The sequence below is a fragment of the Setaria viridis genome, chromosome 1 (genome assembly GCF_005286985.2).
Source record: "Setaria viridis chromosome 1, Setaria_viridis_v4.0, whole genome shotgun sequence".
Lineage (NCBI taxonomy): Eukaryota > Viridiplantae > Streptophyta > Magnoliopsida > Poales > Poaceae > Setaria > Setaria viridis.
Genome location: NC_048263.2, coordinates 32,159,985 through 32,180,486, shown reverse-complemented (window position 1 = coordinate 32,180,486; position 20,502 = coordinate 32,159,985). Strand labels below are relative to the sequence as shown.

Below are 20,502 nucleotides of genomic sequence, written 5' to 3'. Positions count from 1 at the left end.
AGGGGCCTGCGTCGTATTTCTTCGGAAACGGCACTGCGTCAATTTGTTGATTTGTGGACGCAGCTCTCACAAGTACAACTGACTGAACAGCTGGACTCCATTGCTTGGCGCTTCACAGCTGACGGAAGCACACAGCCAACTCAGCATACAAGTTGCAGTTCACTGGAGCAATCATCGATAACAATTGGCAGGCTATATGGATGGCAAAGGTTGAAAACAAGGCGTTGTTTAGTCCCCTTTTCCCAACTTTGACACTATGAAAAAAAAATATTCGCTATCATATTAAACTTGCGGTACATGCATGGAGTATTAAATGTAGATGAAATCAAAAACTAATTGCACAGTTTTGTTGTACTTTGCAAGACAAATCTTTTGAGCCTAATTAGTCAATGTCTGGACAATAATTCACAAATACAAACGAAATGCTACAGTTGCGCATTTATGGCAAAATGTAAACTTTGCCACTCCCAATTTGGAAACTAAACAAGAACCAAGTGTTGTTTCTTCATCTGGCTCCTATTGCAGCTGAAATTGCCAACATCGGATCGCATCATCAGGCGTGGAGGACAGGCCAATCCCATCTACTCACTCTGTCACACAACGGCAGAGTCGACTGTCCACGCCATGGCATCATGGCAGCTTGTGTATGGCATATGGCAAAGGATCGCACAATGGGGTCAGTTCTAGATACCGGCTCAAAGGGCGCAATCAGTCCGTAAATGGTGGCGGTTGCTCACAAAAGCAGGTCCGGCAGATAACGGAAATCTCCTACCAGTGATTACATACAGAGCCTGGAACCTCTGGAAGGAGAGATGCAGGAGGGTATTCTAAAATAAGGCCATGACCCTCGACCAACTAACCGGTGTCATCAAGCAGGACATAATGGCGTACAGGGAGGCTGCTAATGTAGTTCAGTAAACCATGTAATATACACACACAGCTGTTGTCGTTTGCTTTTTCTTTTCGTCCTTTTTCTCCTTTCAACTGTTCGGAGAACAGACTGTAAATATCCACACATGCTTCCTACTATAAGGAAAAGGTAGAGCACCTACCATGTTTCCTCAAAAAATAGTGTCAGCCTCGCACGGTCGCACCGCGGCCTCATAGACCATAGTCACAGCGTGGACGGAAAAAGACAAGAGTTCTCAGGCTACTGATCAAACGGGCCTTGCATTGGACTTCGAGCAGAAGCTTTTACTTCACGCTAATCTACTGGGCTTTAGGCATTTGGGTCCATCAAAACCCACAGCAGTTCGGCCCACCATCGCATCACACGAGTTCCTCAACCTCGTCGTGTTCGAATTCGAATTTTGAAACTTGGAATTCACACCCGTCTGAACAGCCAGTTGCTTTTGCTCCAAACCCCTCAACGGCAAAATCACTCACTCCTCACATTCCCCACCGCTCCCTCCCCCGCCGCGGCACCTCACCATGCGGACTCGCTTCCTCGCCGCCGACTACTTCGCGCCGTCGCCGTCGGCGGCCGCCTCCTCCGAACCCTTCCCTTCCCTCCCCGTCCCGACTCTTCCTCCCGATCCTCACCTCCCCAACCCGTCCCCCTTCCCCGCCGATTTCCTCCCCGTCGCAAGCGTCGCCGAGAATGATCTCGATTCGCTCCCCGTCGGCTCCGCGCTCTCAGAGTTCCTCGCCGCCATCATCCCGCAGCCCTTGCCTGTGCCGGATATCCCCGCAGCCGACGAGGTGAGCCCGCCGCGCATTCGTGGTTCTCGTTCTCTAGTCGTAGGGGACTAGGGGTTTAGTGAGGGCAGCTCAGATTGGTGATGAACTGGTGATTTGAGTGATTTTGGTCAATTCCGTGCTACCTACCATGTGTGGAATCTCGTGCTTCCATGTAACTCGGGAGTTTGTACGCAGGGCTTGGATGATTATCTCTACGGTAGGGGTGTGTATGGGAAAGGTTTTAGCTCGACGGATCCTGTTGCTTTCGAAATCCACAAGGCAAGTGAAGCTTCATGTTTGGATTCCGTACACTTTCGGATTTGTTGTTCACTTGCCCCCCCCCCCCCCCCCCCCCCCCCCCCCCCCCCCCCCCCCCCCCGTGGATACATTTTTGAAAGTTGTGTGTGTTTATTAGGGATTGGACGAGATGAGCCACGAGAAGGGCGAGAAGGAAGAGGGATCCAGTTTGGGGGCCTCTGCACTTGACAAGGTGATCGAAGTTTCTGCTTATTCTTTTAATGCTGTGATTGTTTCATAGGAGATTTATGTGTAATTTGTGCATCATTGGTGTTAGAAATGGGAGCTGTTGAAGGAGCTCAAGTTTGAGGTTGTAGAGGTCGATGACCTGCCGGTAAGATGTATTTCAGTGGTATTTCCTATACTGTTATGCAGTTTCCTGCTCTGGCTCAAATTCTGTTGTTTTGTGACATCAAACGTTTTGCAGAGAAAAATTGCATCGTTTGATGATGAAGACCCGGATGGTGGTGTCACCTTTTCGCTTGGTGTCCCAGACGTGAAAATCCATCTGGTGCTCTACATTGTCCCATCTAAATTTAAGCTATTTACTCTGTATTCCACATTTGTCTCTGGAGGTGCAATTTAGTTGTGAGAAATGAATGAACATATTGTGCTTTAGATCCACAAGCTCTTGGCATGCCACATGCCCACATCTTAATTAGGATCACTAATCTACATTTATGTTTGGAGCTGCAGTTCTGTTCTGAGAGATGGATGAAAATATTGTGCTTAGATCCGCAGGCTCTTGACATGTATATGTTAACTGCGATCATTAAGATCTACTGTTTTCAAATAAAATTTCATGGTTGCCTATTTCATAATGTATGCATGATAATATAACACAGGGTTTCCTTAGTTTTGCGTCTGTGGTTTCAAGAGTAGACACCTGATGATTAGGATGTCCATTTGCCGAATTGATTCCCTTGTGATTCTGAAAAAGTATCGCATTCTGACTATATAATTTTTCAGTCTCATTGACTTGAAACTTCCTTCTGATTTCTCACAGGATTTCATTGATATTGACACTGAGACAACAATAACATATCCGGCTGAAGTTGCAGAATCTATTTATCAAGTAGAAAAAATTCCTGTAAAACATGCCGATGATGAGGACTGTCCTTATGCAAGAGATGGATACTGCTTGGAAATTGCAGGACTAGAGCATGGCTTAATAATACCTCAATTGGAGGTTAGTAGGAATTCTTGGGAGCTTGATGAGTGCCCAGCAAAGGCAGTGATATCCAATATATTTCTTAATGTTGCTGAAAACTTAAATGGTGGAGCACAAGTTTGTCTTCCATCATTTGACTCAACTGAGTTCTTGAGATCATGTGATATGGACATGTTGGCCTTTGTTTGTGAAGATGCCCCACGTGTGGAGTATCAAGCAGATAAACCAATTACAGCAAAGGATGTAGCAGAAATGGATCTTGTGAGGATCAATGATAATATTTTACTCGAGAAAAAGTCAGCATTATACCCTCTCAAACCTGATGGTACCTGTTCAGACTTGCCTTGCTCTATTCTCTTGGAGGAAGTAGAGATCATCGACTTTCCTTCTGATGACGCCTTCAAGATGCTTGTTCAGTCAGAGAAGGCTGAGATGAATGCATCTGATGAAATATTCAAAGATGACTTTGATCAAGCAAGGAGTTTTTATGAATCGGTGGTTAGCTCTGAGTTGACTCTAGTTGATGATAAATTCAAATCACTACCTACGCCTATTTTAACTGATGATAAAGCAGTGAGATCTATGCTCCTCCCTATAGAAGAAGTACTATGCTCCCTGAAACCACTTCCTCTATCTGCAGCAGATGGAATTTATTTGGATTGGCATCTTTTATCGGAAGGGCCATGCAGCCGGGAGAGCTGTTCTACTCATGCAAGCATGGTTGAGGAGGTAAAACCTTGCGGTTTAAGTTCTGAGCTGCAAATTAGTTGTCAACAAACGCCAGCTCTTGGCATTGATTTTCTGGAGGAGTATCAGAGAAGTTCAAAGCTTCAACATGAGGACATGCGGAATAAGATTTATTATGTTCCTGAGCCTATATCTCATGATCCATCAGCTAAGTTGGAAACAGCTCAGAAGTATAAACAAGAAAGTGATGTTACAGGTCACAGCCACATGGAGAAATCTTCAGAAAAGGCATCAACCTTGTTTGAGTCAATGTCACGATCCAATGTGCGAAACTACTACTTGAATGTCAAGAATGTCACTAATAAAGTAAGGAATAATGAGAATGTGTCTACTTTAGACATCCCACCTTCAAAACAACAAGCAGTTCCTTTTTCAATCAGACCAAAAGTTGACAAACTCATAGAGATTCATCCTGTCAGCCTCTCAGATCTTATCCGAGGCCTTATCAAAGACATCCATGTAAATTATACATCTGCTTTGCAAGAAAGTACATATTTCAGACATTTTTTCTCAGATGGGCAAGGTTTAAGCATTTCAAAGCAAAAGCTTCTTGAGCTGATAACTGGAGAAGGTTCAGAAGGTTTGTATAATCCCTGTAAAGATGAAGATAAAATGGATCTTATCGTACTGTATGCACTGAAGCAGGTTGCATATTACCTATGTTTCTTTGGTCTGCATGCTGCCTATCTGTATATAGGCAATTTGACTGGAAGCTTTCAAAATATCCCTGAGACATTAAGAAATATTCAATGCTGCATTGGTGAAGCACGGTTGAAAGCTGAAAAGCAATTGTTTGAGTCTCATCCGTCATTGTCTGACATTGAGGCAATCCTTAGATCTAATACCCAAATTGGTCAAAAGATTCTTATAGTTTCTGATAGAGCTTTCTGGTTGCCATTGGGTCGAAAGCTAACTGCCATGAAGATGACATCTGCTGAGGTTGGAACATACCCTTCTGCAACTTATTCAGATCCGGTGGTCAAGGCAAACTCTAAAACTTGGATGCTAGAAGAATTATGGAAATCAGACTGCATTCTGCTAGATAACAAGTAAGTCCGTTGGAATTGAAATTAGGCTGCATTTAAGCCAATTATCTGCACTATTTCCTGGTCTCTTCAGTTTTGTTACTACGAATAAAATCAACTATAGAAACATATTATCTGGTTCTTGCAGTTAGCCAGTTAATCTTCATGATAACCTTTTCATATTTTTACGTTCTTAAGCATGGTATGCTGCTATTCATATATAATAAAATATGTATAAAAATATGCTTTGGATTGAAGGATCCCAAAGGCATAGTTTTGGTAGGATCATGAGTGATATTATTAATTTATTATAACTGGTGAAGTTATTTCTCCAACTGTTGTATGCACTAGAGATTGATCCAAACAATGTGTAATTTCTGGCAGGATGCAATCAGTTCTCGTTTCAGCATTACAGTACACATGTTCAGCTACTAGTCCTTTAAAAAAATGTTATAATTAATTCAGTCTATTGTGACACTAAGAATCTTGGCTATAATTTGAGACTAGCTGAATGTTTCACATCATTTTTAACTGTACGGAACTTTAAGGTTGTGAGTGGAAGTGTATGAATTGATCAACTTTTTCTGCTTGTTTGCCAGTCTAGTTTCATTTATTGGATTTTGTACATAATACAAGCCTAGAAGCATATTTTCTGTAAGTAGTTTGCCTGCTTACTTATTGGATCTTTCTGTAACCTTTTATTCTTTCTGATAATAACTGAAATCAGAAAACAAAACACTTTAGCCCTTGAAAATTTTGATGCACATGCAGATACTGCATGGTGTAACACCTTACAAAATCACATCAAGGTCATATCTACATGATACAGTAAACACTAAAAAAAAATTTGTCCAAAAACTATCTTATTGTTTTCTGTAAAATGTTTTTGTGTGCTTTATAATTTTAGCGTATCTATTCTCAAATATCATATCACTCATTTCTTTTCCATCCTGAAGGAACATTCCAGCATCATTCCCTTTCAGTGAGTTTTGCATGATACTGGAATATGGAGGTCCAAACAAATCATCTACCTTGTTATCCCTGGCTCCCAAATTAGATGGTTTGCCACCACTGCATTTCCTCTATGTCCCAGTCGATGGTGAAGATTTTCCAGTTGCTCTTGTCGAGGACAATCATACGGACAAGGATCCGAAATCCACATTGGTACCAATCACTCTTTTGCACTCGAACTGATTCAATCTTTATATCCATTCTGATCCTGGTGTTCATAACTTAAAGCTGTTTTCTGTAGAAGCGCACATGCATTTTAACATGAAATGTGGGTCTGGTTTTATTACTTGTAGGTGTCTCTATTATCCATTCAAGTTAAGTTTCTTAATAAAAACTTATTGATTACATACAAAGCTTAGAGTATCTCTTTCCTCTCTAGGAATTCCATAAATTCTTAGACCAAAGATGGAGGTTAAAATAGATCTTTTTTTTCCTATGTATCACTCACCAAAATTTATTCAAATGTGTAACAGAGAAAATGCAAATAACTGTGTTACCAGCTTACACATAAAATTTTGTATCCATGATTCCTAGTTTTGATGAACATGGATTTTACATGTGGATAATGAAAATGGTATGCATTGCATTTTGAAATGTTCAAAAGTCTTTTAGAGGGTCCACATTCCACACTGAAGGCCTCAAATGACTAATGGGGCAGCAATAGTTTCTGTTAACACCGAAGTGCCTAAGTGTTCCTTTCCTGATTATTGCAGGATGCTGTTTTGCATACACTTCAGAAAGACTTGCAGGAAAAGATGAACAAAATGCGTATTTTTGACTCATTGAACTTTATACCAGCAACAAATCAACAGCAGCATCTGCAGGAAAAGCTGAGCAATCACCTCATCACTGATCCATCAAAAAAAGTTCATGTGGATGGTCAACTTAACAATCAGGGAAATCTGGATGAAAAGAATATTGTCGGTTCACACAACTTTGTGCCTGCAGCTGAACAGCTCAATTCCTTGAACCAAATAGCCACTGTCAATTCACAAAAAAGTGTGCATGCAGTTGAGAAGAGTAGCTCCACTTCTTCTGTATCTACCAATGTGATAAAATCTCCCCAAGACAACCAATCAGCTAGTGACCTCCCTTTCAGTGTGAAAACTGACAGCACCAACTTAGGAAGATTGTCTGCCCCAGAGGTGGTGATTGTTGTTAATACTGGAAATCATGGAAAGCATATGCTGTTCTCTCGAAGATCATCTTATCAGCAGATACTAGCTTTGGAGAAAGAAGGAATGCAGATTGTAGAACGAGATGTTGATCTGCCTGTGGACCTAATACTTAGTGCCACAGTTTGTTTACTATGGTATGATACCGGAACCTTTGGGTCCAGTGAGTTAACAATATCAGCGGACGCATCCAGTATAACAAATTTTATAGAAGATATTGCTACCAACATTCTGATGTCACTTAGCTTCTGTTTCAGTGGCTGCATAATGGTAATTGGTTTCGCTCCTGTCGAAGTACTTAATTTTCCCTAATAAAGTGGTCATGCCATACCATTGACAGCTTGTGAATGCATATATTACACTTGTTTGTCTTATTCTTTCGTGCTAACTTTGGTATGTTGTAACAGAACGGTTTGTCTATTCCACTTTGCAGGTCTTCGAGGTTGAAAACCACTTCCTTTCTGCTGTAATGGAGGCATCTGATTCTCTATATGCTTCAGCTGCTAGCCTGGACATGAACTTGCAGCTGTTTTTCTCACAAGCACCCAAATCAACAGATCAAATCATTCTCGATTGCATCGGGAATGTGGTTAGGAAGAATCAAGCTCCTTCTCCAGATATACCTGAATCCGAAAGTCTGGCCGAATCATTTCTCACAGCATTCCCTTCTATTATTCCTCCGTCTGCCCACATGATAATTTCTTCTGCCTGTCTTGTGGATTTCCTTGGATGGTCACATGAGCAACGCACTCAGGCTGTTGAAAAGTATCGTTTGCCACCGCAGAGCATTTCTCTCTTAAGTGCTTTGTGCAAATTTGGTGAGCTAGGTGAATCAAGGTCCGTAATGACTGAATGCTCTTCCATAGATTCAGATATCAGCAGTGCATTATTGCAGCCCCCAAGGAAAAAGAAAAAGCGCCCCATGCAAGACTTTTCAGTAGCAATCAATGATCCTGCCTGCCCTAACCCTCGTGATCAATTGTGTGGTGATTATGTAGAACATGACAAGGTGTTCTCAGCGTCTAAGTTAAGGAAATTCTCTCCCATAGAGGATACAATGCCTGAGCTCCCAGAAATCTTTATTGTAGATCAAAGTTTGAATATGGGGAGGGAAGGTGTCTCTTATCAGCCAAGAAAGCATGATGTGGATGCAGCTGCTAGGAATCCGATGATAGATGATGGCTTCATCAGTGAGTTCTCTCCAAACTTCAGAACATACAGTGAAAGGACTAGCAGTATGGTGGACACATGCGATTTCTCCTGGCAACCTGAATTGGGAGCTAAACAGCCAATCAGAAGCTCCTTTCCCACCAGCAGATCATCATTCTGCAGAACTTCCAGCCATCCAACATTTCCATCCGCACCGGAGATCAGTAATGACCCTGGTGAGTGGGATGTTTCGTGTGGTATAGATCAAACAAGGACAGGTCATTTGCATGGGGATTTGGCCACAAGTTCTCGCAGAAACGATCTGGCCAGCAGGTATCATGAACCAAGACAAGAAACAATGCAGGGTCCTGCAAGTTCTCAATCTTTTCTGAAACAGGATTTTGGTTATCATGGAGCATCACAAGGCTCAGGGTGGGAAATGGATTATCTAAGGCAGATGAATGAAAATAGAATAGCACGCCAAGAGCGATCTAGATGCAATTCTTCAGCAGCAATGTCAAATTCAAGACTGAGGGATAGCTCATATAGAATTCCAAGTGCTCCTCCTATTGAATCTTTCAGTTACCAAAGAAATACAGACACTCCTTCGAGAGACCAGAACCCTGCAAATACTGAATCTTTCAGATATCGAAGAAATATAAACACTCCTTTGAGGGATCAGAGCCCTTCAAATGGGGCTCACAGGCATGGCAAAGGCAGAAGAGGAACTAAAGCACAGAGCCATAGCGTAAGAACAGGTTTCAAGGCACAGCCAAGTATAAATCATGAAAAGAGCATAGTGCCGTCCATTGAGCCTACATGGACTCCTCTTGACAAGAGGGCAAGACAGGTACGTTCTGATAAACCATTGCTGCATTTGGTGTCCACAATACATGTAACTTATATAGTACTAATTTCATTTTTTTACCATATCAGAAACTTTTATAGAAAAATTTACAGACCCAATGTCACATTCTGTAAAAATTTATGAATGTACATACTACATATACTTGTCATGCATCTAGGGCGCTTGGGCCGTGGAGCCAGCCCAACAGGGTCAGCACATGGTCCAACAAGCCCAACCCGCCCACAAAAGGGGCGTGCACGGCTGCCGCTGAGAGCCCGTCTAGGTTAGGATTTAGGAAGAGTCTTGTAATTCAAGTCGAGTTAGGTTTGCTTGTAATAAGTCAAGTCGTCTCCTCCCCATAAATATGAGGGGCAATGGATTCAATCAAGTAGGAAAACGGATAGGAAAAAGGATTTGGTCCCATCCTACCGTTTGCTAAGGTCATCTAAAACAGCTCTCCAGCCTCCAGCGCCTCCCCCACGTTACTGTTTGCAGCGTGAACAGTAACCACCCCAGCCCTAGCCGCCCCCTCTCCCTCTGCGCCTCCTCCATGGCCGCCGGCCACCCTCTCCTCCCTCCCCAATAATCCACATACATGACAATACTGCTGTTTTTTTTTCCCTCTGTTGTATGCTAGTGTCTGGGAACTGGGATGCAACTAAGTTACTCTGGATAATCTTTTGCAGAAACTTTCATTTGCAACATATGGGAAGGAAAAGCAAAGCAAGCTGGTCTGGAGACATCAAAGCAGCCCTGGTGTTGGATGTGGCTTCCGGAAAAGATACCGGGAAGAAGGTACTTAGATTATTTGGAGAGAGAGAGAGAGAGAGAGAGAGAGAGAGAGAGAGAGTGCCCACAACAAGTACAGTTTTTATGTTTTAATTGGTGAAGATAATCCATGAACTACTGTGTCTCAACGAGAACTTAAACCATGATGAACGTTGTGGTAGATGGAATGAATATATTTGTCACTCTATTACCCGTCCATCTATGATATTATTTTTAGCACTCCTGGTAATGATGGAATGTTGCATCACATATCCCCTAAGGTGTGCATCCTCAAAAGTCCTTTATTTATCCCAGTGTTGCCAAAATCACATCAGACTGAAAGTTCTCAGGCCCATATTACAGGAGTCTACTGCTGCTCTTATTCGATATACTCTGGTATGTCAAATGTTAGCGGAGGCCTTTTGACTGTTTTCTTTACGAGACGGCACAAACACCCCAAGCGCGTCTGGTTCGATTTTCTGCCTTTATTTATTTTTGGTGAGTTATCAATAATATCTCAAAATTGGCAGATACTAGGCCACATTGCTTGAGAAACTTCTGTGTCCCCGAGTCGGGGACGATTGCTTGGCTTACGATCTCAGAAATCAATTCGACACCTGCTCGTAGTCGGACTTCTCCTTCTGCGCTGCCCACGACACCGATCATCAACCAAAATCCGACGCGGGCTTGTGGCTCCGCGCCCTTTAAAACTCGGCATCATCCCCCCATCCCGTCAAGTTCGATCGTGTCGCGTTCGTCTCCCGGGCTTCCGCATCAGAAATCTATTTACGCTCGTCGATCGAGCTAAAGACCGATGCATCCTGGAGGCTACTACCCGCGTGCAAGCGCCCCGCCCGGCAGATACGGGCCATATGGCAACGGCAACGGCAATGGCGGCGGCGGCGGCTTCCGCTACGGGAGGGGCCCGCCCCACCGCCCGCCGGCGCCGCCCGAGCATCAGATGACGCCGAGAGAGAAGGAACAGGTTCTGATGGCAGCCGGCCGCCTCGCCGCGGAGTACCTCGTGGACAGAGGCGATCTGCCTCCGGACGTGCTGGAGAACCGCCCGCCGGCGCCGATCCCGTTCCAACAGCAAGGCCCGCCCGCGTTCCGCTTCCGAGGACGGCCGCCGCCGCAGCACCACCGCCAGTTCAACTTCCAAGGGCACCAGCCCCCGCCCGCGCCGCAGCGGCGGTTCCCGGGCCCCCGCCCGTTCCAATTCCAAGGAGGAGGCCACGGCCCGTTCCCGAAGCGGCCGCGCCACCAGGGCCCGCCACGCTCGTTCCCGTACGGCCCGCGCGCGCCGGCTCCTCCTCCTCACAACAAGAAGACGGGGTACGCCGGCCAGCAGGGCGCGGCGGCGGCCCCCGTGGCCGAGAGTGAGATGCAAGAGGACACGGGGAACATTGGGTTGGCAGGAGAGGCGGTCGAGTCGCCGCCGACGGCGCAGACGAGCGGTGCGCAGCAGATGGAGGAGCCGAGTAGCAGTTCCCTTGGCGCCAACGATAGCAAATCAAGCTAGAGGGTGCTCCAGTTTTTTTTCGCTCCTTCTCTGTTTGCGAGGAAGAGTTCAGATACAAGTATACAACTCTGTAAGGCTAGGCTAGCACAGTAGGACTAGGATTTTTTTTGTGCGTACGCACGATCATTCAGAATTTATTTCTGAATAGAATTGTTAAAAAACAGATTAAATTTTGCATGCCAATTTGTGAACTTGCCACGAAGGGAAGGGTAAAAGGCATTTATATTTTTGTGCGTACGCACAGTCAACGGACCGCAATTTATTTGCAGCAATGCATCAATTTACTTGCGATAGAAAAAAAGAAGATGGAACTAAAAAAATAAACAAACAGCTCAATTTGCACGTCAATTTGTGAACTCACTTGCCACGAAGGAAAGGGTAAAAAAACATTAATTTGTTTGTACGTACGCAGAGTCACAGGATCGCAATTTATTTGCAGAAATGCATCAATCTACTTGCAATATAGAAAAAAAGATCGAATTTAAAAAGAAGGAAAAAAACCAGATCACGTGAATTTGTGAATACCAAAAAAAGAAAGGGCAAAAAAAGGGGCATTCCGAGAATCGAACTCGGGACCTCTCGCACCCAAAGCGAGAATCATACCACTAGACCAAATGCCCTGTGTTGAATTTAGTTCCAATAATTAGTATTTTAAATAATACTGATGCTACCGCAACGCCCTGCCCCTCCCCCACTGAGACAACGACCAACGGAGGATTCGGCGCCGCAAAGTTAGATAGGGGACGCCGATGGGGGACCGTTGCCAACGCGACGCTCCTCAAATCCCAGGAGACGAGGAGAAGGCGTTCCTGTCAGCTGGCAAATCTCACAGTTACAAGTAGGTGGCTCCAGAACGCTCGAGGGCCGGGCCGGGCCCGGCAGCTGGTCACCATCAGATTCAGATACGTACACCAGGGTCACGAAGGAAGGTGTCACATCGCATAGACTATACGCAGATAAGCACCATGGTGTCCTCTGGTCTTGGGTTCACAAATTTCAACAACCTTCCCCGGTCGCCGGCTGCTCGGTGTTAATCGTTCCACGCTCCCCGTTCGCCGTCGCTTTCTCGTGTTGGGCCCCGCGGGCGCGTGGTTCCCTTTCGCCCTATACGGGGCACACGAACGCCACGGATCAGGCGTGAAGTAACCAGTCGAGCTGCTCGCTAAAACCTGACCACAAATGATGGGGCAATGGATGCGATTCTACAAATTATAAGCTTAACAAGAAATGAGCTCCACCGAAACTGACAAAGTTTGTAAAAAATTCTTTAACTCCTTTGTTCGCATCGACCCTCCAATCCATCATGCACAGACATGGGGAGGTGCCCACCTGGCCATGGCCGATCAGAACAGGACCCAGGAGGAGATAAAACCAGACGCCAAACTGAATTAAAAAAAATCCTCTACAAAAGAACTAAATAGACCCCCCCCCAAAAAAAAAAATATCCCCAAGGTTCGTGCCATTTATAGGGGACGGAGCGGGGGCACCACGCTCCCGCATTCTTCTCCCTCCACTCATCGCCCGTTGCCGTTGACACGCAGCAGCAGCGCGGGGAGGCCACCGCGTGCAGGGAACACGGAACAAGGGGCCGCGAGGAAGAGGGGAAGGAAGAAAAGGGTCGGGGAGCGATGGCGCTGGGCGTGCGGGCGGCGCCCTTCACGTACGTGGCGCACGTGCTGGCCGTCGCGGCGGCGGCCATGGTGCTGGTCTGGGCCATCCACTTCCGCGGCGGGCTCGCCATCGAGGCCACCAACAAGAACCTCATCTTCAACGTGAGTGATGCCTTCTCCCGTGCTGTGCTCCTGGATTTTATTTTTTTGTTCTCGAAAGGACTGTTGCTCTTGGATTGGATAAGGCGCTGTTTGTTTTTTTGTCCTGCATCAGGAAGATTTGATGTCGCGTCGAGCGAGTCTAGGCAGCTTCACAAGCTAAAAAGTGCAGAAATTTGAACTTTGATTAAGATTAAAAAAACGGAACATTGTAGTACTGATGATGTGTTTAATCCTATTGCTGTAAACTTAGTTTGGTGATTTCCACAACTGGTTTGGGGGAGCTTAACTGACTCTTAATCGTTCCTCATACGAAGGCTCTGTTTCGTGGTACCTGGTGATGAACAACACCCTATAGCTGACTATCTCACTATCTGGCGTCTGTGATTGACTCATAGCTTAGGTAAATTATCAAATCTGTGCCAATCTATTCGGGATGGAATGGGATTAATCAGCCTGATTTTATTTCACTAAAGCATCACAATATTAATTTCTGATCGATGGACGAGGGCCGTGAGGTAGGTATATAGGACCCACACTTTTTCAGACTTTGAGATTAGCAAGTTAATGTGTTCTGCCGGGGTGACCACAAGAGGTCCAATAGTCAATAGAAGGTTTCCTTGTTTATTCAGAGGCACTAGCATTGTTCACTTGATTTGGTTTTGGTTAGGAATTGGGTGATGGATGATCATTAGCCTTGGTTGGTTATCTGATGGGAAAAGGGAGAGAACTCTGAAATGATGGTTTGATGCTGACTATTATATATAAGCAGAAATGGAGCACAATTAAAAGCACCTGTATTTTAAATGTCAACTTGCCACATGCTTCTGCTGGCAGTCAACTAGTCATCACCTAATTACATGCTAATGCATCTTAATATTGACTAACTTTACATTAGCAATTAAAATCCATCACATGTTGAATATTCCTGATGTTGAGATATTGCAGGTTCATCCTGTTCTCATGCTGATTGGATATATTATTATCGGCAGTGAAGGTAATGATAAGAATGCCTTCAAGCCTCTGGACATGAACAAAATTTCCAGTTTAGTAATACATCATTCATTTTGGCAGCTATAATGGTATACAAGGCATTTCCAACGTTGAACCATGACACGGCTAAGCTGATCCATCTAATTCTCCATGGGATTGCGCTTGTCCTTGGTGCGGTTGGAATATACTTTGCTTTCAAAAATCACAATGAAAGTGGGATCGCCAATCTTTACAGTCTGCACTCTTGGATTGGGATCGGAACGATTATTTTATATGGTATTCAGGTAATATTTACACATGCTTGCAAACCTGGATTCCTTCTGTGACTATGAATTGATACGCTATTTCCCTTATTATGAATTGGCTGATATTTTTTATTGAACGATATCAACCCTAGACATGCTATTTTTTTCGAATATAAAACTTGGCACATATTGTCAGTAACTGGTGGGCTTCATGATTGTTCTTTTTAGTTAGGTTAACAACCAACCATCATGAGGAACTGAATTGGTTTTCAGAGCTACAAGATAGAAAGAATAAAACAGTTACTGAACTGCAAAGTTACATTTTAGTTTGAAGTCTCCCAAGAATAGGCACTGTATGTTTATGCTAGTGTTTGAATGTCCTTATGTTTTCCTTATCTATCACAGTGGATATTCGGATTCGTTACATTCTTCTTCCCTGGTGCTGCACCAAACTTGAGGAAGAGCGTCCTTCCTTGGCACATACTATTTGGGCTCTTTGTCTACATCTTAGCACTGGCTAACGCATCACTCGGCTTTCTGGAGAAGCTCACTTTCCTGGAGAGCGGAGGCCTCGACAAGTATGGTACAGAGGCATTCTTGGTGAACTTCACAGCACTGGTTGTCGTGCTGTTTGGTGCTTCTGTCGTGGTAGCTGCTATAGCTCCGGCTCGCCTGGAAGAACCACAGGGTTATGCTCCAATCCCAGAAAGCTAGTTCGAATGAAGTGTACAGAAGATACAAATGACAGGATTGGGCATTACCATAGGGATGTGTCTCGTTATTAAAAGAAGAGAAGGTACTGGAATTGTCACAATAAGAAGATATTGCATCTTCATTGTGTGTGTATATACATTATGGTACTTCAAACTTTCAGTATATATTAATATATGCAAGACTGAATATCCTGTTTGATAAATATACTCTCTCTATTGTTTTGCTGGTCTTTCTTACAAATTGTGCTTATTTTGGATTGTCCTGGTTCAGACGCAGCCACTGAAACTGCCTAACAGGAAGTGAGAAACGTTATATAGGAGTTCAACATCATAATTGAGTTGCCTATTGTCTCAATTTGCATCTAGTTGCAATGGTTTGCTGTAATCCATGGGGAAGCATAGTGGAGTTATTGCTTTATCTAATCGAGATCAGATAAGATGGCGGGGGGCATATTTGTCATTTAGGACTGTATGATGCACCGGCTGACCCTAGATAATGGTGTGATTGTGAATTGGGATTCGCGATAAAGACACGTCCATTTCTGCCTACAGATAAATGGATAGCGTCCTAGTCGACTCTTATTATTATAAAGTCAACTTACCGTGAAGACAACTCGTAATGGGCCATACTTATGGGCTTAGATTGGCCCAAGGAGACTCGTGGGCTTGGACTGGTTCAATAAGTAGGCCCACATGAGGTGAACCCGAAAGCGAACTTTTGAACTATCGATAGATCACTTCCCCTGACCTCGTCGAGCGATTAGAGGATAAATATACTAATATAGAGATCAGAATTCTGAAAAATTCTATACTTTTCTCAAACGTTGTTCCTACTACACAGTCCTTCGATGATGTAGAACTGAGAAAATCTTTATGTGACCGCCCAGAAAAAAGCAGTCGATCTCGTGAGTAAAAAAGAAGCTAAACACGTGAAAAAAAAACAAGAAGTTGAAGTGCTGAAGTTTTTTTCTTTTTGATAAGGAAGTGCTGAAGTTGAACACAAAGCAACAAAGACCGTGCACCACATTGCAGTGAAGACTGACCCCAATCGTGCGTCGGTTCGAAAACAGTCCTGGTGTAATAGACTTATTTCAACCACAAAAAAAAAAAGGTACGAGATGCTCACACTGGGAACGTGGTATGACGCCTGCCTATCCAAAGTTCCAAACCCGAACAGATTCGTCAAAAACTGTCATACCTTGGTGATAAACTTGCGAACGTACCGAACAAAATTAAAACATGTTTGTGCTGAAGTTTGTGTAGTGACTACTCCTACAGTCCTACTACTTGATAAACTCCTCTTAAGTTTGGGCATCTAGTGAGTAGTGACTACTCCTACTTGATTCATACACTACTTATTGAGTATTGACAGAACAAGTTAGATTATATTCCTAGCTGGAGTGCATTGGCGTTGTCAGAATCTCCAATCCTGCCTGTGTTATGCGGCCAGTGAGGCAGTGATGATCCAACGGAGAATTAAGCATTAAGCACAATTTAAAGGAACAGGCACTTTGAATAATATAATAGATGCGCCAGCGACAACCCATAACGAGTAGCTCATTGCCAAATATCCTCCATATTGCCGTGACTCATGATCATAGAGGAAACGGAAGTCTTTATCAAAGGTAAAAGGGCTCTGAAGAAAGTTCAGAGCAAAGACACAGCGCGACAAACACTAACCCGTGAGATGTTATCAGAGTATGCAATGCATAACTGATAAGGCAAGGTGCATCGTGACAGGGATTTAATGCGTAAATAAAATATAAAAAAGGCACTCATCGTTATGCGGTTCTTTTACAGGTTATCAGCATGTGCCTGAAATAAAACAGAGTTGATGGACGCAGGAACCTGAAAGGAAGGAGAACGCGGCTTATGATTGAGTCTAAACATTTACAGTATACTATCCAAGCTCGATTGGCGCCGACAACCATTCGCATCTCAGCCGTCTAACAATGGTAGTCTAATTCCAGAAAAGAAAAAGAATTACTAAACCCCACAGTGGAATCAATTCACACTGCCTGTCTGGAAGCTGCATCATTTTTTTTTTTTTTGAAAAGGAGCTGCATCATTTTTCAGTCCTGAGCAGCCACACCACCTGAAGAACTCGGCAACTGGCATCCGGTACGTCCGTCGCGCGGTGACAAATACACACACCATCGCATCAGCCTCAGAAGTACAGAGATTCAGAGAACGCGGCTGATACAGCTCGAGAATTTCCAGTCTCCGATGAAGAACAGAAGAAAGCTCTGAAAAGCTGGCTGCTTTGGAACGAGCGGTTGAGACCGTTGCACAGCGGGTGTCCTACGGCTACACCCAACTTGCGTTTACTTTCGCGCGCCCGCTCGCGAAGCTTTTTTCCGAGCTCCGAACCTCTCGCTAGTCGCTCCACGCCAGCTAGGCCCGGCCGGCGCGGACGAAGCTGTGTATATATTACCAGGGAGCACCAGCGTGCGGCCACGTACACGCCCGGCAGCGGCGAAAACAAGTCGAGAAAATTCGGCAGCGTGCGCGGGTTCGCCTGTGTGTGTGTGTGTGTGTGTGTGTGTGTGTGTGTGTGTGTGAGAGAGAGAGAGAGAGAGAGAGAGAGAGAGAGAGAGCTGGGCGATGGCAGCGGAGGGCCCGAAGAAGGCGGAGGCGCCGGCCGCGAAGGACGTGGCGGAGGGGAAGGCCGTCGTCCCGGCGCCCGGGCCGCCGGCTGGTGACTCCAAGGCCCTTGTCGTCGTCGACAGTGAGTACTTCCTTTCACCCTGTCTTGAGCTTTATGGTAGTAGTAGTAGCGCAGTCTAGCAGAGACATGCGAGTTTCAGTTTCTTCGAACAAAGCACATATGAGTACAGTTTTTCTTCGTGATTTTCCAGAGCGCTGACAGTTTGTCGCATGGGTTCTGCAATCGTATCAAATTCAGAATCCTTCCAGATATCAGGTCGTTTAGCCAAGAAACTTCTGATCTGCAGATTATAGTCCTTGAATCGGTCCGCTTAAAAAAGTTGTCATTAGTTAATCTCTTCAAACTGATACGTTGAAGTTTTGGTCTCCAAAAGGGCCTTTTCTCTGATGCTACCTTTTTCCTTATCCTACATCACGATTACCTACTGCAATAACTCAGCAATTGTCGGCATAACAGAACTGACCAGAACAGATAGCTTCAGGTGTGCTTGCCATTTCAGAAACTTCTGGTCTGCAGATTACAGTCCTTAAATCGGTCTGAACTCTGAAACAAAATTGTCATTAGCTAATCCTTTCAAACTGATGCATTCAAGGTTTGGTCTCCAAAAGGCCTTTTTCTCTGGTGCTACCTTTTTCCTAATCCTACATCATGATTACCTACTACAATTCAGCAATTGTCAGCATAACGGAACTGACCAGAATAGATAGCTTCAGGTGGTCGTGTCATTTCAGAAACTATTTTTCAGTTTTCACCACAAGTTGCAGACCTGCTGGTGAACAAACATACCCTACCAATTCCGTAGCATCCAATCGCACTCCAAACTTCAAAGAATTCCGTAGCATCCAATCGCACTCCAAACTTCAAAGTAATGAAATATTGATCCATGTCTTGCAAGGTACTCTATGAGATAGATTGACAAGTTTGCTAATTATGTATTTTATCATGTTCGGGGCTATCAAGTGCAGGCGATAGGATGCCTTGTCGATAGTAGTTTTTTTCAGAGCGCTTTACTTCAACGCCAAGTTGGAAGTTGGAACTTAATAATCCAGCTTGGTGAAATAAAATAAACCATGACTATTAAAAATGTATGAGGTTGTATCAATTTCTCCATTATGTATGACTTGTTCTGACACTCTAGAAAAGGTGCATGAAGCTTAAAAGTTCATGATTTTTTGAATGCTATTGCTTGTTTTACTTAGGGCGATATGTTCAGTCAAGTTATTTATTCTAAATTCTGAATAATGTCCGATTGTCCATGCATTCTTATGCTTTCCAGAGATGGCTGATAAAACTTCTGCTGAGAAGAACGCACCAAGGAACTCAAATGACAGAGGTAATTTTCTTGATCCTTCTTATCCTTCCCTTTGAGTCAATAATGAAAATCGACTAATTTAAAGTAACCTACATTTAGACATTGCTCTCGCGAAGGTGGAAACGGAAAAGAAGACCTCTTTGATTAAAGCATGGGAAGAGAACGAGAAGGCGAAAGCAGAGCACAAGTATGTTTTCAAATTGGTATTCTCACATAGTCAATTTTGTGTTTGTTGGTGGGATTACCAATATTCACGGGCACCTTTTGTTTCGGCATAAAAAATAGGTACTTTTTTCTATTATTCTTTGGTTATTTCTTTGAGCAAAATTGTTCCCCAAACAAAAAAGAAACACATACCCATTCTTGGAAAATGCTATATAAAATTTTTCATTGATGGCACTTAAAGACTCCCTCTTTTGAGATACAATGGTGTGGTAGAGTCTGTTTAATTCAAACATAAGGGAACGACTCCAGTAAGAAGGATCACAAACGTGTGAAGGAAATGGTATTAAATCAAGTCCTTCCTTTCTGCAGTTGTGTACTTTCATGATTTCATTAGAAAGTGTATGTACTAGTATATATCAAGAAATAATCAGAAAACTGTGACTTTGGATCCACTAACTAATACCTATCTTACAGGGCTGCTAAGAAACAATCCATTATTCTTTCATGGGAGAACACAAAGAAGTCAGTCGTAGAAGCTCAGCTCAAAAAGAAGGAAGTAAGCTGTCGTTTTTATCTTTCTTGTTACATCATGTTTATACCGATGAGTCAATCCTGCTCAGCACTACCCTAAGGTCTTCAAAAGTGCTTTGCTTTGATTAAAAAAAAAGTGGTTTAGTCTTTAGTGTTGTTCTAGTTGCATTTCAGAAGAAGAAAAAAATATTAGTGATAGGCAGATCATAATATAGACATGTCATGACTTTCTTTAGGAAAAAAAAATTACATCTAACCTCTTGGTGCTAATGTTCAGGAAGAACTTGAAAAGAAGAAGGCTGAATATGCTGAGAAGATGAAGAACAAGAAGGCAATCATCCATAGGCGGGCTGAAGAGAAGAGAGCCATGGTTATGGCCCAGCGTGGTGAAGAAGTTCTCAAGGCTGAGGAGATGGCGGCGAAGTATCGCGCAACCGGGCTAGCCCCAAAGAAATTTCTTGGGTGCTTTGGGGCGTAAGGAAACGTCTGAAGTTGATGCTCCGCGGAAATTTGGCAACGTGTTTAAGTTATTTGCTTCTTTGTGCGCTGCAAGTATATGGTGCTGCTTACTCATATTCATATCATGTAATTATATATGTAACTGTTCCCTCTATTTATTCTCTGTAAATCCTACCCTTCATGTTCCAAAATGTGCTCTATATATGGAGACAGAAATCTGTTGGTATAATATAGTAGTACTATGATTTGTTCTTA

General features: G+C 43.7%; 3 protein-coding genes and 1 non-coding gene across 4 annotated transcripts; 3 read left to right on the top strand and 1 right to left on the bottom strand.

Annotated features, from left to right (window-relative positions):
• The first annotated feature begins 1,353 nt into the window (after positions 1–1,353).
• LOC117866442 (protein SHORTAGE IN CHIASMATA 1 homolog) lies at positions 1,354–10,089 on the top strand. Its single transcript, XM_034750650.2, has 10 exons — positions 1,354–1,701; positions 1,876–1,959; positions 2,096–2,170; positions 2,255–2,311; positions 2,405–2,488; positions 2,984–4,944; positions 5,877–6,084; positions 6,645–7,376; positions 7,540–9,105; positions 9,789–10,089. The coding sequence occupies exons 1-10, from the start codon at positions 1,432–1,434 to the stop codon at positions 9,903–9,905; spliced, it is 5,154 nt and encodes a 1,717-aa protein (XP_034606541.1). The 5' UTR covers positions 1,354–1,431; the 3' UTR covers positions 9,906–10,089.
• A 1,851-nt stretch (positions 10,090–11,940) lies between these two features.
• Positions 11,941–12,012, bottom strand: TRNAP-UGG (transfer RNA proline (anticodon UGG)). Its single transcript has one exon. It is a non-coding gene; the product is annotated as a tRNA-Pro (tRNA).
• Positions 12,013–12,900: 888 nt separating this feature from the next.
• Positions 12,901–15,315, top strand: LOC117836896 (ascorbate-specific transmembrane electron transporter 2). Its single transcript, XM_034716420.2, has 4 exons — positions 12,901–13,164; positions 14,110–14,158; positions 14,236–14,438; positions 14,805–15,315. The coding sequence occupies exons 1-4, from the start codon at positions 13,021–13,023 to the stop codon at positions 15,111–15,113; spliced, it is 705 nt and encodes a 234-aa protein (XP_034572311.1). The 5' UTR covers positions 12,901–13,020; the 3' UTR covers positions 15,114–15,315.
• A 2,244-nt stretch (positions 15,316–17,559) lies between these two features.
• LOC117842311 (remorin) lies at positions 17,560–20,502 on the top strand. Its single transcript, XM_034722711.2, has 5 exons — positions 17,560–17,840; positions 19,057–19,113; positions 19,192–19,279; positions 19,732–19,813; positions 20,066–20,502. The coding sequence occupies exons 1-5, from the start codon at positions 17,717–17,719 to the stop codon at positions 20,264–20,266; spliced, it is 552 nt and encodes a 183-aa protein (XP_034578602.1). The 5' UTR covers positions 17,560–17,716; the 3' UTR covers positions 20,267–20,502.